The sequence below is a fragment of the Echiichthys vipera genome, assembly GCF_963691815.1.
Source record: "Echiichthys vipera genome assembly, chromosome: 12".
Lineage (NCBI taxonomy): Eukaryota > Metazoa > Chordata > Actinopteri > Perciformes > Trachinidae > Echiichthys > Echiichthys vipera.
In genome coordinates, this window is record NC_139837.1 from 23,531,410 (window position 1) to 23,556,710 (window position 25,301).

At 41.9% G+C, this 25,301-nt stretch overlaps 1 protein-coding gene across 2 annotated transcripts; it reads left to right on the forward strand.

Annotated features, from left to right (window-relative positions):
* zfyve21 (zinc finger, FYVE domain containing 21) lies at nt 1-19,613 on the forward strand. 2 transcript variants are annotated; one of them, XM_083924482.1, is made up of 8 exons: nt 1-156; nt 2,803-2,853; nt 5,702-5,870; nt 14,383-14,458; nt 15,385-15,476; nt 15,737-15,790; nt 17,304-17,434; nt 19,382-19,613. In XM_083924482.1, the coding sequence occupies exons 1-8, from the start codon at nt 31-33 to the stop codon at nt 19,415-19,417; spliced, it is 735 nt and encodes a 244-aa protein (XP_083780608.1). In that variant the 5' UTR covers nt 1-30; the 3' UTR covers nt 19,418-19,613. The 2 variants fall into 2 exon arrangements, with proteins under 2 accessions (XP_083780608.1, XP_083780609.1); XM_083924483.1 differs by lacking the exon at nt 15,737-15,790.
* The last annotated feature ends 5,688 nt before the right edge of the window (nt 19,614-25,301 follow it).

Below are 25,301 nucleotides of genomic sequence, written 5' to 3' on the forward strand. Positions count from 1 at the left end.
ACAGAGAGCAGAATCGTTGCTAACAGCAAAATGTCTGCGCTGCCCGACGGGAAGAAGCTGGTCCGGAGCCCCAGCGGTCTCCGCATGATGCCGGAGAACGGCGCCTTCAACAGCCCCTTCTCCCTGGACGAGCCGCAATGGGTCCCGGATAAAGAGGTGAGGCACCCGGGGAGGATTAGTCCGACACAACAGAAGCTTTCGGAGCCGCGGGCACCAACGAAGAAGCTAGCGCCTTAAAGAGTGCTGTTCCGGTTGAGATTTTCAAAATAAACTCGCTGTTTGTGAATTTAACATTGGCTGTAAAAAAAGGTTAATATTACAATGAAAGGGGACTCTTGAATAAGTATTACTTGGTTCCTTTTTTGATCATTTGTATTCGTCTGCATCATATGGAGGACTAAACATGACTTAAGTCTCTATAAACAAATATATGTATAAATAAATAAATACACTAATACAATAAATGAATGCAGATATAAGTAAATAAATGCATGAATGAATCTGACCTCCTATCTCATTAACATATGAAAAAATGTAGATGAACAAAAATTCATAAATAAATGTAAAGCATTTATTCATGCATGTATTCATTCATTAATTCTTGTATTTATTTCTACACTTATTCACACAGTTATATATTTATTCATTTATTTATGGAAAATATATAAAACCAAGAAAATCAAAGTAATAGAAGTTACAGTGCAGTATAAGCAGTTGATCAATTGTTTTGTTTACTGAAAAGTCTTCAGTCTTGATTTAAAAGAGCTGCAGTTGTAAAAGCACAATGACCTCATAATTGAAGTGAAGTACTGTACAGCACTTATAATGTAAATGTATTTAATTACATTACGGCACAAAGTGACAACTCATAAAGGTGACTCACAAGGTAAATAACAGTAAAAATACTTATTACAAATAAATATTGAAATAAAACTCTATCAAGGCTACTGTGGTTGGCTACTCAATAAGTAAAAGTAGAAAAACAAACAAAAGTCCTGCATACAATTACTTTATAAACTGCTGGGTAGCTTAATTTACACTAATACATCATAGTTTGTTAGTTATTAATATTATTTTATTTTGCATTAACTCAATCTGAAGCAACTAAAACTATATTAGTATTTTTTGTGGCAGTAAAAAGTACAGTATTTGCCTCTGGAATATAATAGAAAGTTTATTTGATGTAGCACGTTTTTACAGACAAAGTCAAAAAGTGCTTCACATGATAAAACTATTAAAATAAGACCTAAAGAGTAAAATGAGCACACACAAAAACACCACTGTAAATAACACTAAAACGCCTTAAAGCACAAAAGTACATGAACATGAGACAAAATCCATTTAAATAAGTATAATAACAAATATAGTAGGGTAGATGAAATAGAATTACTCAAGTAAAGTACAAGTACCCCCTCATTGTCGTTAAGTACAGTACTTGAGCAAATGTACGTAATTGTACATTACACCACTGACAGCTTATAAAGGGGCTTTTATTTTTGAGGTAATGCGTCTTAACATCCGGTTTCCTCCATACTAACGGTGGCTAACTTGGCAGCTAACTCACACAAACACAAAACCGTTAGATAACTAGCTAGTTAAGTGAATAAACTAGCTGTCAAACGCGATAATGATGTTAAGTCTTCACCGCAGATGATTAAAGTGACAAAAACAACCGTTGCTAACAGCTACTTCTACCTGTAGCTTGTCTAAATGTAGTTAGCTGCTATGCTAACTGTTAGCTCTTTACAGCTGTCAGTTAGTTTGTGTGAGTGCAGGAAAACTACAGGAGACAAACACCAACTGTGGCTGCACACAGAGGCACTTTGACCGGACTGACACTGAACTACAGCCAGCGAAAGTGAATCATTTCTCTGCTGCTGCTGCTGCTGCTAAACATTAATCTGTAACCGTGTGTACAAAGAGTAGCATGCATGATTCTAATGTGTCAGAGTAAGTATTCATGGCCTTTATTAAAGTAGATACAAACATAAAAGCACTCAATTGAAAATAAAAGTTCTATTTTTATTGTCCTGCATGGGATATTTAACTTGCAGCATGTTGAAAACACATCAAAAATACTTAAAGTTTGGAAAATGAACTGGTTTTGTCTTTGCAAATGTAAATAGTTCATATTTCTTGTAGAAATCTCTCACTTTTTATTGTTATGTATGGGAAATTTAACTCATCCTTGCTTAAAAAAAACAGTAAAAAAATAGCCATACGGTGGCACAGTGGTTAGGGTCGCCACATGTCAAGAGGCTGAAGGTCCTCCAGGCAGCGGCTGTGGGTTCGACTCTGACCTGCAGCCCTTTGCTGAATGTCTCCCCTCTCTCTCAGCCCATTTCCTGTCTGACCTACGTAATAAAAGGCTTGGAAAACTGCCAAAAAGGAAAACAAAATAGCCATAGTAACGAAAACAGCATGTAAACAAATTAATTAATAATTAAATCAACGGAAAACTACAACTATCAACCAACAACTATTTTTATAATGGCTTTAAATCATTTTGTTAGGAAAAGTGACGTGTTTCCACTTCTAAAATGTGAATATTTGTTGGTTTGCTTCATCATCCGTGATAGTAAATTCAATATCTGCAGGTTTTGAGTCGTTTAAAGACATCAATAGTGTTACAGCAGCAATACCAACGTGTCTGTAAAAGAATGTTGTGTTTTACTGATGTCGTAATGGTAGAAAAGCTCTAAAAGCATGTATGAAAAAACGTCTCTCAGATCTTCTTTTTTTCCGTCCAGCTCAGCACATTTTGTAACATCCTGTTTTTCCTCTTCTCCTCCCGTCTTCCAGTGCCCCAGATGTATGCAGTGTGACACCAAGTTCGACTTCATCAGAAGAAAGGTCTGTTTCATGTTGGTCAGCTTTTTCTGACTCAGACTAACACAGAGGAAGATCAGACGTGCAGTTAGGAAATAAGACAGTGAGGCTTTCATTTTTGATTTATTTGGCTTCTGTTCCTTTATTTTGGCGTGGAGGCACACGACTGACATAATAACACTGCAGGTCTGTGCCTCTGCGGATTCGGGTTCCAATTATCTTTGCATATTTGATAGAAAACACTTTAAATGAACTCATAATTTTCAGCACAACAGCTTTAATGTTTTTGTGCATTTAAGGGGAGACACTACAGGTGAATAGAGTAAAAAAAACAAACAGATATCACCATGAATATTCCCAAGTGAATTATTGACATGAAAGGTTGAATATGGAGAATGAGCAGAAAACCGCCATCTAGTGTCTCAAGATCGTAGTCACAACAACCAAGAATAACTCCAGCAGTCAGGTTGCCAGGTTGGTCAGACCCGGTCCAGTAGCTACAGGAGACCGGAGTCTGTTTGAGTCTGTTTGAACCCGTCCCCTCCAGCAAATCACACCATAAATACAAGTATTAGAGGAGTTTGACTGACAGTTACTGTTAGCCGTTAGTGTTAGCCGTTACAGCTAAGTAAACATAAAAGTTAGCTTACAGATGAAGGAGAAACGTAGCTATTTGGACGTGTGTTTTAATGCAGTCGAACTCCTTTCTCTCAGTCCATGGAGTGAATGCTCGGCCTATATTGACTCTGGTTTTTGCCCGTCTCCGCTCACTCAGCTGCTGGATTGGCAAACTCCATTTCACCCAGTGCCAGCCTACAGTAGCTGCACCCAACAACAGACAACCCTGGCAACCGCAATATTGGTCGCTATTGGCTGGTACCATGCAAACAGATCGTGACAGAAAGTCATTGTAGAACCCATCAGAAATCTTTTTACATTAATTCAGACTAAATATATTTTTTTTCTTTTTCTTTTTTTTATTTCATTCTGTACCTCTCAAAACGCCCTGTGGGTGTTTTAATTTTTTAAATATAGCTTTTAATGAAGATTCTACATATTCAACCTTTAAGACATTTTTTGAATTACAAGTTTTCTGAAATGTTGTGTTTAAATATGCAAATGAGGCATTATCTTATGAAATATGAGCTCATTTTAATACATTTGCAGAGCAGAAATATGAACATGGGATAAAGCCAGGATCAAGAGAAGTTCATTCATTTTATTCTTTTCCATTTGATGCTGGCTGGCACCTCTGCTGTCTTTACTGCTCTGTTACTACTCCTCTCCTCTAAACTTCTTTTCATCTCGTGTCACGTCATTTTTGCTTCACTGTGCACTCCTTTCCTTCCCAGCATTAGTTTGATCTCCTGTGTTATGTTTTCTCAGTTTCTCTTCAAGAGATGAAACTCTCATCTTCAGCCTCTTATCCGGGGTCGGGTCGCGGGGGCAGCAGCTTTAGCAGGGGACCCCAAACTTCCCTTTCCCGGGCCACATTAACCAGCTCTAACTGGGGGATGCATTTTAAAAACTTTATTTAGCTGAAGACGGAGAAGTTTCTCAACACATAAAGGAACACTTCATCCTTCAGTTTATCACAAACATTCAACATCAACACCGAGTCGAAGTCTCAAAATACTGCGACTTTTGGTCTCAAAATACTATGAATTTTGGTTTTAAAGTTCTTTTTTAACTTTCAATATCTGACTTTTGGTCTCGAAACATTTCTCAAAATACTACAACTTCTTGTTGCGAAACAATATCTGAGTGTCTCTAGTGGAGTAGAAACATAAAGTAGCAATAAATGTAACCACTCAAATTAGATAAAGAAGCTTGAATTTGTTCTTAGTAACATTCCACCTCTGGTTAAATGTGACAGATACAGTTTGAGCATGATTGAGAAACTGTGAGTAACAGTGACTTTAATCTGTAACCAAATCTATATAATTATATCAAATTTCCATAAATATATCACCAGGCGACTCTAGTCCAATACAAGCACTATGTAGATGCATTGAGCAAATCAACGATTGGATGGAGCCGAATTTTCTCCAATTAAACAAAGAAAAAAAAGGAAATCATTGTTTTTGGAGCCAAAGAAGAACGATTGAAAGTCAGCACCCAGAACGGTAATGCTAAAGACCACAAACCAAGCCAGAGACTTAGGTGTCATCATGGACTCAGACCTGAACTTCAACAGCCACATTAAAACAATTACAAACTCAGCCTACTATCACCTAAAGAATATATCCAGGATTCAAGGACTTATGTGTCAGCAGGACTTGGAAATACTTGTCCATGCATTTATCTTCAGCAGGCTCGACCACTGTAACAGTGTCTGTACAGGTCTCATTTCTGATCTTCTGCTCCGCTACGGACCCCTGACCCTTATTCCTGCACACTAAGGAGACTGATGAAAAGCACATGAGTTATTTTCACATTTTTAGCAACAGTATTGATTAATAGGCTTATATTTATAAACAAATAGGTTATTTATCGTGGTTTAGTGGGAGAAACCAAGCATCTATATGTAAAATCAGACATTCAGCACCCCCAGAGCCAGAATGGAATAATCCACTGGAATTTTGCGGCGATTCGAATCAGGCTCCTCGGAGAATAGTTAAATATTCGGGGTCACCCCTACTGCTTGCACTGTACTGTAACTTCTATTACCTGAAATTAACAACTGGAAATTCTTTTTCAGAAATTCCAGATCTTTTAATTATTTTATTTGAAATTCTTTTTTATATTCAAATGTTTAAATATAATTGTGTGTTTCTTTCAATGTTTTTAATGTGTCATGTAAAGCACTTTTAATTAACTTGTCGTTACACTGTGCCATATAACAAACGTGCCTTGCTTGTGTCTCCTGCAGCATCACTGTCGGCGGTGCGGTCGGTGTTTCTGTGATAAATGCTGCAGTAAGAAGGTGGCGCTGCCTCGCATGTGCTTCGTCGACCCGGTGCGGCAGTGCGCCGAGTGCAGCCTGGCCTCCCAGAAAGAGATGGAGTTCTACGACAAGCAGCTCAAAGTGCTTCTGGGAGGTGAGTAGTCCTTTTTTTGTAAAGTAGAATATACTGCACGGTTTTAAATTTGGTGCGCATGTTTTTGCTGATTTAATTCCTCAGCTTTTACCCATCAAGTTCCTCTTTTCCCCAAAAAAAGTTCCTTTATATTTTGGTAAAAATGCTGATTCCATCACGTCGAGAATAACCTTTACCGCAAAACCTCAGAATTAAAGATGCAGCTGTAAGGAGATTCAGTGCAGACATTTGAAATAATGTCAAACTATCCTCCTGATCTCATCTCGGTGCTAATTATTTCAATTTTAGAAAATGTCTCCTCCCTTTAATGACAACTCTATATGCTTTTTAATCAACTACTTTGCTGCAAATAATGTTTGTGTCTTTGTAGAATAATGTGCTGATTATTTTCTCAATTAGTCAGTTAATTAAGAATAAAAAATGTTTTTAAGAATTTGTCATAGTCAATAATCAGATATCTAAATTACTTTTTTTTAACTTTTATGTAAGAATAACTCTCAAACCCTAAACATATCCCGTAAACACTCATATCACCGCTCATTTGAGAAGTGAAAACATGACAAAAGAATCATTTAAACTTTGAAAGTGAAACAAGTAATAATCCATCATCAGTGTGTTTTTGATCTATCCACTAATCGTTTCAGCTGTAATATTCTCTCTCATTTACCTTTTGTTTGTTGTGCGACTTTAATAATATTCCCTGTAGAAACAGACTGATTTTTAGTAATTGAGTAAATAAACAACAGCACTTAATTCAGAAAAGTTGGACACATAATTTGCTGACAAATATTGCTAGAGCTGCCAAGATTATTCCATTAGTTGTTTTGGTAATGGATTTAATCTGTTCGAGTCATTTTTTTAAAAAGAGAAAGTCAAAATTCTCTGATTGCAGTTTCATAAATGTGAATAGTTTCTGGTTTATTTCCTCCTCTGTGACGGTAAAACCCATATCTTTGAGTTGTGGACAAAAGAAAACATTTGAGGATGTCATTTTCTGACATTTATAGAGCAAACCTCTAACTGATTCGTAGAAAAATTCAAATTATCATTAGTTGCAGCCCTTAACATTACACGCCCCCCTGCAGTTTGGATATTGCATTCGTTCATGTTGCAATTTGGATTAAATTGTGATTAATGGTGTCGCCCTAAGCAACATTATTTATTCATAGATTGTATATTGGTTTGCATGTTGTTTTTGTAGCCACAGACCTTTTCAAAGATAAACATTCCAAAACAGTCCCAATTAACTACCTGTTGCAGTGAATGTGAATGACATCAGCTGACAGGAAGTTACCAAGGACCAAGGCTTTTACCTAGCAATGGAATTCCGATGAAAAGGTCTATAAGCTGCTCTTAACTTATAGTGGTATTAATAAAGCTGTTTGAATTGACTCTGTTTAATAAACATCAGTCTGTGAAATGAAAGAAAAGCCTTTAGTGTCTCCGTCCTGCAGCTGTTTGCTTTCTCAAAATACGTCTTTATGAGCTGACATGTGACACACGCTGCCTCCTCACTGTCACTCTACACAGGAAGCAGAAATACTATAAAAGCCACCCCCACCCCCCCCCCCCCCCCCCCACCACCCTCCTCCTCCTTCTGCCCTAATAATCCATCGCGTTGTTGTCGAGCGTGTGGGTCAGCGTGCAGCTATAAATATGCAGCAGCAGCAGCTCTTAATGAAAAATCCATGAGCAGCCCGGAGCTTCAGGAGGGGCCTCGTGCTTTATTGATGATGGAGTTATTAATAAAGATCAGCAGAAAACAAAAGGTCACAAGAGACACAAAGTAATAAATCTCTCTCTCTCTCTCTCTCTCTGTGAAATTTCATCTGTTGATCTTCTGGAAACTTTATTTTGTGGTTCAACACTTTGGTGGATTTAAAGCTTCAGGCGAATCCTCAACTACAGTTGGATCTTAGGCTGCGGCTAACCACTATTTTGTGGATCAATCGATGAGTTGTTTGAAAATTTGGTTATTTATTAAAATGTATGGATGGAAATGTATTAAGGAGCAACCTCATTTGCAATATAGCTGAGATTAAAAAAAACAACACACAAGACAAAACAGAACGTTTGAAAGATACATAGGCAAATCAGAAATATCAGAAAAGTAAAGTGACACGGAATAATGAAAACAGAGAAGTCAAGATAAAAACAGGAGCAGGTGGAAGTAAAATAAGATGCAGTTATGGATTTAAAGTGTCCTCACTATAAGAGTGTGGTGAGTTTCAGGTGGTTTTGCAGAGGGTTGAAGGTGCACAGGAAGAAAAACAGGACTTTCCAAATTCAGTGTTAACAGAGGGACCCTGCAGTGTGAGCCGGCCCTTTGAGCGCTTATGATGGAGACCAATGATTGCATTAAAAGATACTAAAGAACTGATAAAGGATGTAAAGAGACCAGAGAGAGAGCTTTAAAAACAAATCAAACCCAGTGTCTATCACGCCTGTTAGGAAGCGAGGGCCATTCAACCTTTAGCTACAGGTCACAGTGATGAGTGTTGAGGCTGTCACCTGTAAATAATCTCAGGGCTGAGTGATGAACGGTGTCAAGTGGGTGCAGAGTTGTGGCTGATGCTTGCATGTATAAAAACTCTCCATAATCTAAAACTGACATTAAAGTTTCCCCAATAACTTCCTTCCTGCCGTGAAGAGGAAAGGATGAGTTGTTTCTGGAAAAAAAAAAGCCAAATGTTTTGCTTTGTCCACAGTTCAAAGATGCATTACATCAACTGCACATCTGCACGTTTCATTTTATATTTGATGTTCTAGATGTAAGCACAAGTTGTAGTACTTGCTGGGCATTTCAGCCTGCCGCACCTCCGACGGTGCCATGGTGCCGGCTGCAGGGTCATCAGCCGGGAGCCACCCTTCGCAGATGTTTCGCTCCTTTAATCCCGGAACATCTCTGGGTGGAGGAGCAGCGAACAGGGACGTCTCCCTGACGCCCCCTGCAGCCAGCGGAAAGATCCTTGTTCACCCCACACTCTGTCCCCTATGTTATTGCTGTTGTGGTTATGGAATGAAACCCAAGGGACTATGCATGGCAGGGACGTCCATCTCCCTGAGTCAGACGTGGGCTGACCGCATACCACAGCATCTCAGGGTGATGGAATGTAGCAGCAGGAAAGCTTCCCTACTGCCCCCTGTCTAAGCTCCCTGTTTTCCCCACGCCTTATCATTCCTCCTGAGCCACAACCAGAAACTCCCTTGTTCTGCCTCCTCTGCCAGGACTTTGAGGGCAGTCTTCAGCTTGGAGTCTTTGATCCCAAGGGACTTTAGTAGCCGCTGGGTGGATGCTCCAGTGTAGCCTCTACACCCGACTTCCACTGGGTATGTGAAGGCTCTCCACCCTGCTTGTGAGCACTCACTTGCCAGCTCAGAGTATTTGTCCCTCTTTCTCTCAAAGGCAGCCTCCATTCCCTCCTCCCAAGGAACCGTCAGCTCTACCATGATGACTGTCTTGGTAGAGGTGGACCACAGCACAATGTCTGGACGTAGAGAGGCTGTGGTGATCTCTTGCGGGAACTTCAACTGCCGGTCCAGATCAGCTCTCATGTTCCACTCGCTTCCAGCCGACAGGAGGGACTGTGGGCTCTTAGTGATGCTCTGTGGCTTGCCCCCTTGCTTGACAAACTGGATCGACCGCTCTGCTGTTCTTGAGCTGGCGCCATTCGCTTCCATTCTGCGTACTTCCAGGATTTCTGCTAGTTTCCGCAGAACGCGGTCGTGGCGCCATCCATATCGTCCCTGTGTCAAAGCCACTTTACAGCCAGAAAGAATGTGCTGCAAACTTGCGTTCTGGGAGTCACAGAGGTTGCAGGTCGCCTCTGACCCGTACCACACATGCAGATTCCAGGGACTCGGAAGGGTGTCATATGTGGCCCTGATGAGGAAACTCAGCCTCGCTTGGGGCATTCTCCACATATCTGCCCATGTAATGACCCTGTTGACTACGGCCTCCCAATTGGTCCATCTCCCTTGTTGCTGTTGGGCCACAGCCTTGATCACATGTGTCTCCTCTTCCATCTTCACCACTTCTGAGACCACAAGGTCTTTCCTCTCCTTCTTTGAGGCTTTAGACCACACTGTGGGTGCTGTTCCCCATCCAAAACCAGCCCTGCCAGACTGCACTTGTCCTACCATCTCCTGATGTTTCAGTCGGATGATGGCTTGGTCTACTGTCTGACAAGCGTTCCATTTACGTCCTGTACGAACTTGGGCCTTGGTGTTACGGACTGATGGATCAGGTGAGTCTCTCAGCTCGAACACAAGCCTCACCTTCTCCTGTTTGTAGCCCAAGCTAATGGATTTCCGTGGCAGCTTCAGGGTGGTTCTTCCAAACAGAGCTGTGTTGGAAAGACATCTGGGAAGGCCCAGCCATTTACAGATGTAATTGTTGGCTTTTGAATCCATCTTGAGGACAGTTGTGGAGGTGATATCACACAATTTCAGGGGCCACATCAGACGATGGAATAGGGTGAACTGGTAACACCAGACCTTGAATTTCCCTGGGAGATAGCTTTGGTCGATTTTGTTCAGGCCATCCAAGAGCTGAGATGTGACTGAGCCAGCCATGTGCTTGTCAGACAGGTCGGCAGTGTAAAGTCTTCCAAGGCTCCGCACGGGTTCATCCACCACGCGTGGGATTTCCTCACCATCCACTGAGAATGAGATGTTGTCATTCCTGACCCCTTTCCGAATGGAAAGACTGCGTGACTTGGTAGACTGTATTTTCATCCGGGCCCATGTTAGAAGCTCCCCGAGTCTTTTCAAGAGTCTGGAGGTACACGCTGCTGTCTGGACGAGGGTGGTGACGTCATCCATGTAGCTTCGTAGGGCCGGGAGTCGCTGACCTGTTTGGGATCGGACTCCTCTGACCATCTGTCTTCCACCTATCAGGATGATCTCGAAGGCTATTGTGAAGAGGATTGGAGAAATTGAGCAACCCATTGCTATCCCCTTCTCTAGCTGGTGCCAACCAGTAGAGACCTCTTGAGTTGTGTAGCAGACTTGAAAGTTGTTAAAATAGTTCACTACAAGGCCTTTGGATGCAGGGTGGGATATGAAAAAAGTTGAGTGCGAAGCTGATAAGTTGGTGGGGAACCGATCCATAGGCATTTGCCAGATCCAACCAAACAACGTGTAGATCTGCTTTGTTGCGCTTGGCTGTCTGGATTTGCTCCCAGATCATAGCCGAGTGCTCCACACAGCCAGGGAAACCTGGGACACCTGCCTTCTGACAACTGATGTCGATGTAATGGTTTGCCAGAAGGTAGTTGGACATGCGCTTTGCCACCACAGTGAAGAAAATCTTACCTTCCACGTTGAGCAGGGCTATGCCTCTGAACTGGTTGATCTTATGAGAGTCTTTTTCCATTGGGATAAAGGTTGTGATTGCCCAGCTCCATGCTGATGGCATGGCTTGGCTTTTCCAGGCAAAACCCATCAGCTTCCATAACAGCTTCAGGAGTCCAGGACAGCTTTTGAACACCCTGTATGGTACTCCATTTGGGCCGGGTGCTGATGCAGCTCTCGCTCGCTCAACCACCTGCTTGACCTCGGCCCATTTCGGGGGAGTAGTGTCAAACTGTGAGGAAGGCTCAGGTGGCTGAGGTACATGGCCTGGCGATCCGAGGGGGTTGTTCTTTTGGCTGTCACTGAGCTGAACTGTGATGTATTCCTCCAACTCCTGCTCACTGGTCTGCAGTGTCCCATTCTTCTTTTCCTCCAGCAAGCCTCGGGCATACTTAAAGGGGTCCCGGAAGAAACTTGTCCTTGCTTTCTCCTTGCGGCTTCTGCGCTTCCTGATCCTTTCAGTTCTCCTCAGGTGTGCGAGTCTTACTTTGATCTGGTTCCACAGATTCTTCAAGCCGTCCTTATCCTGGTCGTGGGCTTTTCTCGATTGTTTCCGCAAGAGGCGTCGTTCCTTTACGAGCTGGAGGATTTCCCTCTCCCGTCTTCCGATCTGTTTGGGAATAATCCTCCTCTGAGGCATTTCTCCAAATCGCTCTTTGCCTTCTTCGTAGATAATATGTCCCATGATGTTCAGTTTGGAGGTTACGCTGCCTCTTAGCACACTTTGGAGGGTGGTGCATAGATTCTCATCGAAGCTGCTCCAGGATTCTTTGTCATTGGATTTTGGCCACTTGACTTTGACTTTCCGGATTGGCTTCTCTGGTGCTCCTTTTGGGGGTTCGCTGCTTGGTGTTTCGTTGTGCTGTGGGCTGTGCTGTTGTTGCTGCACCTCCTGCTGGGAAGGCTGGACCACCTCTCTCTCACCAGTTGCAATGGTTGGATCAGTAGCACTGTGGTGCTCAACCTGGCTATGATTCCTCCTTGTCTGATCTGCTTCCGCAGTGCAAGCTTGCATCTGGTTGCGGCCGCCACCGCATTTTGCCTTCCCTTGGTGAATTCGCAGGCCCCGGTAGGTGGTTTTTTTGGCCCACCCACAGCCACATTCTCTAAGGATCTTCATATCATTCGTCATTGTCATGCCGGTCGTTTCCGGGTTATCCGTCCTGCTTGGTCCATCTTCCATCCCGCCTCTCGGTGGACCACCGGGCTGTTTTTTCCTTATATTGCTTGTAGTTAGATTAGGGAGTCCAAAAAGCTTGCTTCGCAGACATGTGGAAAAGGGTAACTAGCCCCTCCACCCCTGATGCAGTCGTTCCTGCTGCCAACTAGTCTTCCCTAGCAGCCCACCAGACTTTTCCTGGATGCCAACTGCTCTGTTCACAGTAGTCACTGGTAAGCCAGCTAAAATAGATGTAAGCACAAGTGATAGTACCTGCTGGGCATTTCAGCCTGCCGCACCTCCGACGGTGCCATGGTGCCGGCTGCAGGGTCATCAGCCGGGAGCCACCCTTCGCAGATGTTTCGCTCCTTTAATCCCGGAACATCTCTGGGTGGAGGAGCAGCGAACAGGGACGTCTCCCTGACGCCCCCTGCAGCCAGCGGAAAGATCCTTGTTCACCCCACACTCTGTCCCCTATGTTATTGCTGTTGTGGTTATGGAATGAAACCCAAGGGACTATGCATGGCAGGGACGTCCATCTCCCTGAGTCAGACGTGGGCTGACCGCATACCACAGCATCTCAGGGTGATGGAATGTAGCAGCAGGAAAGCTTCCCTACTGCCCCCTGTCTAAGCTCCCTGTTTTCCCCACGCCTTATCATTCCTCCTGAGCCACAACCAGAAACTCCCTTGTTCTGCCTCCTCTGCCAGGACTTTGAGGGCAGTCTTCAGCTTGGAGCCTTTGATCCCAAGGGACTTTAGTAGCCGCTGGGTGGATGCTCCAGTGTAGCCTCTACACCCGACTTCCACTGGGTATGTGAAGGCTCTCCACCCTGCTTGTGAGCACTCACTTGCCAGCTCAGAGTATTTGTCCCTCTTTCTCTCAAAGGCAGCCTCCATTCCCTCCTCCCAAGGAACCGTCAGCTCTACCATGATGACTGTCTTGGTAGAGGTGGACCACAGCACAATGTCTGGACGTAGAGAGGTTGTGGTGATCTCTTGCGGGAACTTCAACTGCCGGTCCAGATCAGCTCTCATGTTCCACTCGCTTCCAGCCGACAGGAGGGACTGTGGGCTCTTAGTGATGCTCTGTGGCTTGCCCCCTTGCTTGACAAACTGGATCGACCGCTCTGCTGTTCTTGAGCTGGCGCCATTCGCTTCCATTCTGCGTACTTCCAGGATTTCTGCTAGTTTCCGCAGAACGCGGTCGTGGCGCCATCCATATCGTCCCTGTGTCAAAGCCACTTTACAGCCAGAAAGAATGTGCTGCAAACTTGCGTTCTGGGAGTCACAGAGGTTGCAGGTCGCCTCTGACCCGTACCACACATGCAGATTCCAGGGACTCGGAAGGGTGTCATATGTGGCCCTGATGAGGAAACTCAGCCTCGCTTGGGGCATTCTCCACATATCTGCCCATGTAATGACCCTGTTGACTACGGCCTCCCAATTGGTCCATCTCCCTTGTTGCTGTTGGGCCACAGCCTTGATCACATGTGTCTCCTCTTCCATCTTCACCACTTCTGAGACCACAAGGTCTTTCCTCTCCTTCTTTGAGGCTATCTATATCTATAACCTTTTAATGTCTTTTTTTTATTATTGCTAAATTCTGCGTATTCTTTCTGTGTTTTAATGTGTATATTTGTACATTTGTGTCCGCTAAGCACAAAGTCAATAGGTCAAATATCTGGTATATAATCTGTTTATATACTTGGCAATAAAGTGGATTGTGATTCTGATATTCAGTTTACTGTGACAGAGGAGGAAAGAAACCAGAAAAAAAATTACATTTAAGAAGCTGGAATCAGAATAGTTGGTGATTAATTTAAGTATTTAATCGATTAAGCGACTAATTGTTGAAGTTCAAGCCAGATCAGGGTTTTTGGTTTATATCGTAGAACTTTAACAGACAAAAGTGTTATTGGATTATTGTGGAGAGTACCATTGGGATTCTGAATCTGTTTTCCAAGTGAGACCGACACTTCTGTCCTTGTGTTTCCAGGAGGCACCTTCGTCGTAACCTTGGGAACGTCGGAGAAGTCTGAAACCATGAACTGTCGCCTCTCCAACAACCACAGGTGAGCTTTTTAAAGTTCTGCTTAAATTCCACCTTTCAACACACTGTAATTGCAAAGTGTCATAAACATTTTCTGTCAATAAATGCATCCTATGTGTCCGAAAAGGAGCTGGAAGAAGCCAAAACCTTACGGTTACAATTTATTGCAACAAAATATTTAGCCTATCTGAACAACATAACAAGTGCAAAAAAACGCGTGCGTGCGTGCGTGCGTGCGTGCGTGCGTGCGTGCGTGCTTGCGTGCGTGCGTGCGTGTATGAGTCTGCTCCGTTGTGCCACATGAAAAACAAAAAGCGCCGCTTCTACCCAATAGATAGAGAGCGTAGAGAAATGTAAACAGTGGGATGGTGTACTGCAGCGCTGCGTCTAAGAGAAAAAAGAGGCGTTTGGTTGTTACAGTCTTTTGCTATGCTGTTACTGAGGGTCACGGTACTTTTTGTATCGGTGGCCAGTAGAAGCAAGTGGGGAAACAAGTTTTTTTTTTTTTTTTTTAAACTTTCTAATTTTACTGCAAAAAGGCATGAAAATATAAACGAGTGGTCTAATTATTATTCTATTTAGTAAGTGACTATGATATAAGCGGGTTAATGCCCTTCAAGGTTTCCAGTTATCAGTTATTAAGAAGAAGAAGAATTCCTTGATTAGTCCCGCAACTGGGAAATTCGATTTTTTCACTCTATTATTATTATTCATGTTACACACACACAGGCCGAAATACACACACATGCACGAACAGGCCCTATATGCATGCAATCACCCCGAGCAGTTGGGGGTCTTGTCGGACAGTTCTCGCCTACATGTCGTCCATTTTATACCTGATAATTGGACGCCTTGTAGAGAATTAACACTTCTACGCTAGTATAGTGTCCAATTCATATTGCTGTTATTAGTCAGACTGCCGGTTTGATTTGTTGTCTTTTCTTTCAGATATATGTTCCTGGACGGTGAAAGTCACTTCGAGGTGGAGTTGTCTCGGATCTCCAGCATGCAGATTTTGACCGATGGGTCGAGTCCAGGAGGTGAGACTCTGTTCCAAACTCTTCAAAACTCAAGCATTTAAATGTACGTTTGTGACTATTTTGTACAGGTGTTAGACAAAGAAAGGGTCAGGTGTAATGCTATATTTTTCTATTTTATGATTTACTGGAGATTCACTAACCAACTGAGAGATTTCTTGATTAACACTTGTTTAAACCTTTTCCTCCAAACTAACAAACTCTCCTCTCTGCGGCTCTGACTCCGCTGATCCGGCTTCTTCTTTTTCTTCTTCTGGGCTCAGAGAATGACATTCACACATACACCAGTCTGCTGGACAGTCAGTATATCTCTGAAGGTCAGCTTTGGATCGCTCTTCGTCGTCACTCCATCCTTCTTTTGTTGTTGTTTCCAGATTCTTTGGGGTTTTCATCTTGTGTGCATGAAGACAGATGAAAATGAAACCAAAGATGCTGTTTCATGACTCTGCTTCATGTTTTTATGCCTCACTGAGTCTGAAAAAGCATTTTCTCTCCCCACAAATTTCATCTGTGTTCCCATAGTGGATTGTTTGGCCCATAACTCTTTCTGCCCCCTGCATGCTGCATGTGTGGCCCTGTTTGTACTTGGTTTGAAAATTGATTTTAGTGATGCAAACACGAGTGGACAACGGACCTGTGTGTGACCGGTTCTGTTTGGATTTCGTTTCTGCCTACTTCGCTTCTGCTAGAAGGTCAAAGGGGGCTCACCGTTATTACTTACACAACACTGCGTTCAACTTGCCGTAAAACTTTTACGACAGGATACGGTACGATACGGTAAGGTACAGTAAGGTTAGGTAAGGTACAATACGGTAAGGTACAATGCGGTAAGTTGCGATAAGTTGCGGTACTGTACGATACAGTAAGATACGATAGAGTAAGGTATGCTACGGTACGATATGGTACAGTACGTTGCAGTGCTGTACGATAAGGTAAGGTACAATATGGCACAGTATGTTGCGATACGGTATGATATGGTACGATACAGTACAATTCGGTACGATACGATATGACTTTATTGTCAGAGCCAGATCTGAAATTGTTCTTGCTTAACAGCAGCTCATTTACAGCATCACAGAAAGGACAAAGCCAGGACCCAATAATACATTTGTTCAACATAATGTTACAATGTCAGAAGACAACATTTAAGGCCCGTTAGCGTGCATTTTTATCTGCGATGAAGTCCTGTAAAGTGTTGGCACGCTGTCACCTAAACAACCATCACGTCCTGCAACGATTATACAATTTCCTGTTATGTGAAAACATATGTGGTCAAATTTAAGCCTTTTCAAACCGGTTGTAAACAGGGTCTGTCCCGTCTACAGCTCCTGATTCACTGCTATCATTCTTCTGTACTTTTATTTTGAAAAACCTCACTGTTATCCTTCAGTTCCCCTGACATCTCTTTTGTTGTTGCATCTGTATGTTTGTGCATTAATCATTTTTAAGAGTTTGTTGATCTCATGGGGAAAGGGGGATGAAGGGATATCTTGACTTTCTTTTTTAAACTTTGGTTTGTTATCTTATTCACTAAACATGTAAATAACTTGCAGCTGTTTTTAATGAGACAAAAAAGTAGACTTTTTTTTTTACAAAGTGTCACACCTCTTTCCCTAAGTGAGGGTGAGGCGAGAAAAACAACACTTTAAAATGTCAAGATAACTTTCTTCCAAATGTCATCCAGTCTGCAGTGACTTCAATCTTTTTCTTTTCTGCCTGATAGTTTTGAGAGACGATAAATGTTCTTTGACAAATAGGCCTATTTAGTTAAATACATCCGTTTTACTGAAGGTGCAAGTGCGTGTGTGTTTGTGTGTGTGTTGTGTGCAGGAGGGACGTCGCGGGCCAGCGGCATGCTGCTCCACTACAAACCAATGGGCTCCCAGGACGCCCAGCAGCTCCGCATGGAGGCTGCAGACGACAAGAAGGCGGCCTCGCTGTGGTTGGCTGCGATGCACAAGGTACGACAGATAATGGTGCTGCACTTCATGTATAATACATGTCTGTTTTATATTACTAAGTCTGTAAACATAGGCTCATCACATCATTACATACCGTATTCTTCGCACTATAAGTTGCACCTAAAAACCTTCAAATGTCTCAAGAGCCGACAGTGCGCCTTATAATCCGGTGCGTCTTATATATGGACCAATATTGAGCCACAACAGGTCTCGCAACTACGGTAAGCATGTTGAGATATATGACTGTGCGAAGCGTGCCGTTTCATTTCCATTTGTGTGTTTGTGTAGAGACCCCAAAATGGCTCCTGTTAAGAGACACGCTTACGACGCAGAGTTTAAACTCAAGGCGATTAGTCACGCAGTAGAACACGGGAATAGAGCAGCAGCGAGAGAGTTTAACATGAACCAATCAATGGTGCGGAAGTGGAGGAAGCAACCAGACGACCTGCGCCAAGTAAAGAAAACTAAACAGAGTTTCCGAGGGAACAGAGCGAGACGGCTACAGTAGGAGGACAAACTTGAACAGTGGGTTGTTGAACAGAGAGCAGCAAGTAGAAGTGTCAGTACAATCACTATTCGAATGAAGGCAACAGCGCTAGCCAATACTATCCAGCTGCAGACCCGGAGGACAAGCCCCTCACTTGTCACAAGCCCCTTGCTTGACGGAAGTGACGCAAAAGTTTTTTTTTAAAGTGAGGGGCTTGTGTCAAGTGAGGGACTTGTGTCAAGTGAGAGGCTTGTGTCAAGTGAGGGGCTTGTGCTCCGGGTCTGCAGCTGGATGCTACTCGGGCTAGCACGCAAACTTAACATCAATGAATTTAGAGGCGGCCCTTAACGTAACCCCAGCCTCGACTGTAGCGTCTATTCTATGCTCCTTATAATGTGGTGCGCCATATATATGAAAAAAGTTTCAAAATAAGCCATTCATTGAAGGTGCGCCTTATAATGTGGTGCTCCTTATTTATGGTGCGGAAAATACGGTAGTTATTTTCTCCTGTTCTGATATCAGACTTTCGGTTTTGTCTTTCCTTTTGGGTAAAATGTGGCCACTGGGCAAGTTGCAGGGCCCACCCTCCTAAAAGTCCTCTTACTCAGCGTTTCTCCATAACAAAAAATGTCCCACAGGGATTTACAAGACTCTGGAGGTCACGCATCCCTCTGAATGGGTTTCGATCGTTGGGTGATCAGCGATACAGTGGAACGGCGCTCTGGGACTTCTTTCTCCAACTGAGAAATACAGAATAGTTACAGTTTAAATAATCTGGTCTACATTCAGACAGTTTTATGAGCACTTCAAGATCCGACCATTATTAAAGCGTCTGCCGTTAAAGAATTACAATGAAAACACACAGTTTTGACATTTAAGGTGCACGCACCAGCACACATCCCTTGCTTCTGCATTATTGTTTTGTCAATTTTAATCAAAGTAGCTCACATAAAAGAGGCACATACAACATTTATAAAGCACTTGATTTAGCTTTTATTTGTCATATGAGTAATAAAGAGCATGTAAACAGCTGAAAAGTAGCCTCTGCTGTGCTGCACGGCCGGGGTGAGAGAAACACTTTATTATTATACAGAGTTTGAACATGATGCCCTGTAAATTCAGAAGGATTTTGATTCTATTGTTGTAGTTTGTTATAGTTATTATAATTCATATATATAAAATATGTTATATATAGTTATAATTATTTAATGTTTATTTGATGTGGACAGCAATTGGACAAACGAGATGCATTGTTTGAGTGTTTTAGCATACGTGCAAATTCCCAACACTTGTCCACAGGTGGCTTTTGAAAGGATAGAACAATTAAAATAGAAAGAAAGGAAAGAGAAACAAACAAAAACCATAAACAAACCCAATAGCAATAAAAAATACAGCGCAGCTGTAGATGCATTCTCATTCTGCATTAACATCTTAAATATCTCTTCTGTTTTTCCTTACAGGCGGCCAAACTGCTGTACGAAGCTCGGGACCAGTGACCTGCAGACGTCCTGCAAGACTGGACCTCCAGACAGCACACACACACACACACACACACACACACACACATACACACACACACACACGCACGCACACACGCACGCACACACACACACACACACTCGCACACACCCAAGTGTTTTTGTACCGGTTCTCTCCAGGAGGGGTTCGGTATGGTTTGGATCTTTTTATGAACGCCAGTTCTGATTCTGCTTCTCCGTCTTGATTCCTCGCCGGTTCTTGATACCCGTTCTTATCATGGTGATTTCTGCAAGAAATGTTTGTATAAAAAGTACACTTTATTACCTCTATAACCAGTACTTTGTACATCATGTTTACCACGTGTAGGCTGATTAATCGCCTTTCTCTCTTCTTGCATTTCCTTTGATTTGAATACATAAATCAGGGCATGCAGCGTTAATGTTTCCACGTAAAAACGGAACAAACTGAGCAGGAGAAGAAGCTTCCCAACATTTCTCTAGTTTCTCTTGATTTTGGGAAGCTTCTTCTTTTAATTCCTGTTTTTTAAACTTTCTCAGATGTGAGAGTTGTTTTTGTCTTCTCACAGTTTAGAAACGTGACATTACAACTTTCATAAACCATTTTTCAGAACGTCAGAGATGCAGTAAAACTTCAGACAGAGACACACTTTTTCTCAGTGATTTTATATGCTGCAGTACAAACCATTGTTTTGTGTGGGTCCTCAGGAATTTTATTTCCTGAAAGAATTAACGAGACACTTTATTTTTTATTTTTCATTTCGCTGACCCTCCTTCTACAAGAGGAGCTAAACAAGCACCAAGTAGGGAGTGAATGTCTTTGCTCGACGGACCTTCGGCAAGACGGCTTGAAGCCTCATCTTCCAGATAAAACCGTGTCTCACGCAGATTTAAAGGACAGCAGCTCCACCTTTAAGACCCTTTAACACAGATAGAAAAGCAGCTGCGTGTGTTTTTGTATTGTCTCATTCAAATGTTCCCATAGACAGCATGGATGTTTGCTTCAGTGCCATTTTACATGGGAAAATAAACCAGAATGCAGCGACAGGGCGAGTTCCGAGCAGCAGTGAACGGCATTCTGGGAAATGTAGGATCCTCTAACTGTAGCAGGTAGAGGAAACTTCCAACCTGTAATGCAAAAAAACCATCACATTTACAAAATAGTTGGATTTTACCTACAGAGTAGATGAGATGAACATTTCCTTTTTTTTTCTGTAAATGATTACGTTAATAACACTTCTCTCTGCTACTATGAATTACAGATTTAAATCTTTAGGCCTCGGCGTCTAAAGCAGCTTCACTGATTGTAGTGAAGCAAACAAGACAAATAAATGCTTTAAATGTAGTTTCATGTATTGAAGTTTTGTATGAACTATTTTGTTAACTATTCCTACTTTAACACTTTAAAGTGTGTGCGTACCTGCATCATTTTTAGAGCTGACGACTTTTTGTAATTCTTTTTAGCGCTCACTCTAAAACAGCCCATTTCTCCTTTTCTATCTCTATATTTTTTTTGTATTATCGTCCTCCAGAGCCACTCGTGAATTTAACACCTTCAGTCAACCAAATGCACTTGATCTGATTTGCTTTTCCACCGCAGACAGTTCCCTTAAATGTAGGCGGGGTTGTAACCGTATCAGGCGTTCATATAACTACATACTACAAGACTTTCTAGAGGACCGAAGTTCGTGTCCCAGAAGAGCTAGGATCTAATCCTAACCAAGTCATTTGGATGCCTAACCGTCACCTTTTGTTGCCTAAATGTAACCGTTGTAGTCCAGAGAATACGTCGACCGCGTGGACAACCATGAGCTGAAAAACCTTTTCATTTCTCACTGCTCTGTATGTTTAGGATATACCTCCATGACACTGACATTGAGGGGGGTGAATTTTTTTTTTTGGTTACCAGGCTAGTTTTTATTTTATGAAGGTTAAAGTTTATGAATAATTAGGGGCGTGGCCTCTTGAGTGACAGCTAGCCTCTGGCCGTCACTTCTCCTCTGAGGTATACGTCAGCCAGATGGACGTATCTCCCTCCCCCCAACGTCACATACATGCCCTTTTTTGGTAAGAGGAAATCAGGCGGAGTCAAAGTCAGACAAGATGGAGACTCTATTGGATCAAGTTGAAAGAACGGACCTCGACGTAGAGGCTACATCCATTTTTTATACAGTTTATGGTGTTTTCTAGCTCCACCTTTTTTTAGTATCAGATCAGACAGAATAGAATAGTTCCACTGGTACCATCCACAACACAAAAATAACACATCTGATGTGTAAAGAGAGGGAACTGCTCGGTAGAAACAAGGCCTTTGTGACAATCTTTTAGGTGTTGAAACTGAAATAGTATAAGGTCGGAAATTTGGAGCTCATGTTGGGTAAAAGATGTGTATTTTTAATTTTTTTAAAACACATTTAAAATCTCGAAGATCTGCTTTGGCTTAAGCATGACTTAACGATTGTAGGAACTGTAAAGTGTCCCCATACCAGCTTTTTCCACAGAAGAAGACCATGAGATGTGGATTAAAGCTCAAAGAAAAAAAGCTAATAAGTGGACTTTTTAAAAATCTGTCAAAACACACAAATTACAAATGCACGGTTGCATTTCTAACACTGTGTGCTGCATTTAGCTAAGATTACCAAGTATCATCGGCTTCATGATCATTTGCATTTTTTAAATTCTCGTTAGCATCCATGTGTCTCCCCAGTTTTTCTCAAAGCTTGAAAAAACACAAACAGTTAAAAGTAGTTTAATGGAGCACAGATTCCTGTTTGTCTGCCTTTCTTTGTATCACAGGCACCCGGTGAGAAGTAACCTCCAGCACCTCCACTTTGTAACGTAAAGTTTATTTTTATACGCTGCTCACCTAAGAATTAAAATCACTAGTTGTTATTCGTTTGGTTTGAGGCTTTGTGTTTTTTCCAGAAGAGAGATGGAAGGAAAGTTTAGTGAAGTGTTTGCGTGCGCGTCTCATTGTCTCAGAGGCATTTCTGTTCATTCACGCGGTTAGTTCTGCCATTAGAGAGCCGTTTGTTATGAAGTGCATGTGAGGGCTGCACAGGGAGGAACAAAAATGATCGTACTAACCTCTAGTTTGATTTAATAACACTAAGGTGCATCGTTCCTTCAGGTGAGGGCTAAACATCTAAATCAGACCAGTTAAAAATTGGTCAACGCTTGTTTGTAATCGCAGTAAAATGCTTCAGAAATGCACCATTTTCTACGTTTGATCATTTACACACAAGGATTTCTGCAGTTTGATTAAATATCCTCAACAATAATTCGTTTTCACAGCTTCCATTCGATGCACAGTGTTCCAGTGCAGCTTTGAATATCTCAACAGAAATGTGTACAATGATCACGTTGAGATTTCCCCTGTGCAGCTCTCAGACTGTGTTCAGTTAGAAGTGAAAGTTTTTATTGTAAGTCAGTGTTTGTTCCTGCACTTTAAGCCTACCCCTGATTACTGTCTTTCTTTTATCATTATTATCCCAGAGCTTCATTTATTACGCTGGAAATGCTTCTACACCCTTGGGTGTTGGGTTATTCTGTTGAGAATAAAAACAAGTGTTTCTACATTTGCGGTGTCTGTTGTGTCATTTTATTAAAGTTGTTTCCTCCGTTGACAAACAGAATGAAGGGAAATCTATGAGACATTAAACCATTTGTTCTTTATTTGGAACAACAGGGACGATAAAGATAAAGCATTGTATTCATTCATTACCTAAACTGGGATTTCCTCACTTTGAAATATACTGATTTTTAATTTCATTTTTAATTTTCATTTCAAATTTGAAACCAAAAAGTACCTCTATACATGTAAATTCATACAAAAACAAATAGTTTGTATGTCACTAACTTTATTGTTTTAGCAATCTTACTTTCCTTTTTTAATGCAACTATTTGATTATGTATTGTTTCTCCTTGCTGTTGTTTGTCTCTGGATAAATGTTTGTTGAACAAAGTTGCTTTAATTTGAAGAAGAAAAAGGTTTGTGGTTGTATTTAAGGTAGTTGAATAGTTTCACCTTTTCTTCATCGCAATGGCGCAGTTTTTGCTCCGCAGCAAAGGTGTTGTAGATACTTTATGAATATTATTGGATATTATAGCCTATATAGTCTTTCATATAGTCCGAACAACAACAGAAATGCACGTAAAGACTTGAGTTTTAAAGGTGTGTTTCAGCTTTAGGCCTGATACGGGTTTGTTCGTCTTAAAATGGCTTCTCTAAACAACAAGAAGTCTCACTTCTGTTAATTAATTTTACTTCAACACTTTGAGCTGCTTCAGTTATTCATTTAGTTGTTTCTCTGAACACTTACATTGTAATATGAAGCGTTAGTATGATGGAATATATCTGCAATTATATTAGGGGGAGGGGGACGGGCTAAGAGTCCGTACATAGAAAACAAAGCAGCAACAGCGTAGTTAGTGAACCCAGAGTTTATTAAAAGAGTGTTTTAAAGACTTACCTACTGGCCCCTGTACCAGCTCCTCTCATAGTAAAGTCCATTCAAGTGGATTACCAAAGTCAATCCCAAAGGAAGGAGCCCATTGGTGCTTTGTTTTCTGTGTAGGGACTCTTCTCATGCTACTGCAGAGGTTTGCTGTTATTTTCAGCAGTATTGGTGGTTAAAAAAGACGTTTGAATGCCTTCACCGTACTGCAACAAGCTAATTACTGTTAGCCACCTCCGGCTGTTAGCGACTCTATGGGATTTCTCTGTTAGTAGTTGTTACACAAAGACTGTGCCCATGGCTTATTGTGATGTATGTAAGCTCAGAAAAAGACCATGGGATGGTTCTGCGCCAGCGTTTTAATATAACCAGGGGGGGGGGGGGGGGGCTGAAGCTGTAATCTAAACATTAGCTCGCTCGCTAACATTAGCTCACGGAAAGCTCTCTGTGTCTCAGCTGCACCACATGAATCTGCAATCGGATGCTTCGTTGCGTTGGCTGATGGAGTGGTTTTAAAAACAGCGAGATAGCGATACCGTAAATATTTTACAGCATTATACCAACATGATGTTGGTCAATTTTGTTCAGTCTCACTGTTTTGGTCGAGGACCTTTAAAGGATCAGTCTGGTGTTTTTTGTTGTTTGCAAAGTGTAGTTTAAAGGACTTTTGTTCATGTTGTTTATACTGTATAGTAAAGAGAGAAAATGATATTAAATAACTATTTCTTGTTAAACAACTTTGATTTATTGCTAACATTTGTTTGTAAGGAGTTCAAAACAGGAGCAGGACCAAAATACATGAATGGTATAAATCACTTCTTAAGACTGCTGAGACAAACGTTCTGCTCTGATTTATCGACATGAACATAAACACATAAATACTTTAAGGAAACGGAAAGACAATGAAATAATAAAAAAGAAATACTTAATAAATAGTAATTGGTTCATTACATTGGTTTGAAGAAAGTAATTTCAAATTAAATAATAAATGTTCTGTTTGTGGCTACACAGTGGTGTAGTGGTTAGCACTGTCGCCTCACAGCGAGAAGGTTCCAGATTCGCATCCCAGCTGGGGCCCTTCTGTGTGGAGTTTGCATGTTCTCCCAGTGTCTGCGTGGGTTTTCTCCGGGTTCTCCAGTTTCCTCCCACAATCCAAAGACATGCAGGTGTTAGGTTAATTGATGACTCTTAAATCACCCATAGGTGTGAATGGTTGTCTGTCTCTGTTCGTCTCTATGTGCCCTGTGATAGACTGGCGTCCTGTCCAGGGTGGACCCCGCCTCACGCCCTATGTCAGCAGGGATCGGCTCCAGCACCCCCAGCTACCCCGACCCCCGGATAAGCGGTTGAAGCTGAATGAATGAATGTTCTGTTTGTTTAGAATCATTGTGATTGTAAATACACACAGGATTTTACACAATTTGAAT

What these genes read in the sequence shown, in the direction of transcription:
- zfyve21 (XM_083924482.1), top strand. Translation starts at nt 31, where the DNA reads ATGTCTGCGCTGCCCGACGGGAAGAAGCTGGTCCGGAGCCCCAGCGGT. An exon ending in AATGGGTCCCGGATAAAGAG is followed by an intron (nt 157 to 2,802) that starts GTGAGGCACCCG and finishes CCCGTCTTCCAG; the next exon opens with TGCCCCAGATGTATGCAGTG. An exon ending in CAGTCAGTATATCTCTGAAG is followed by an intron (nt 15,791 to 17,303) that starts GTCAGCTTTGGA and finishes TGTTGTGTGCAG; the next exon opens with GAGGGACGTCGCGGGCCAGC.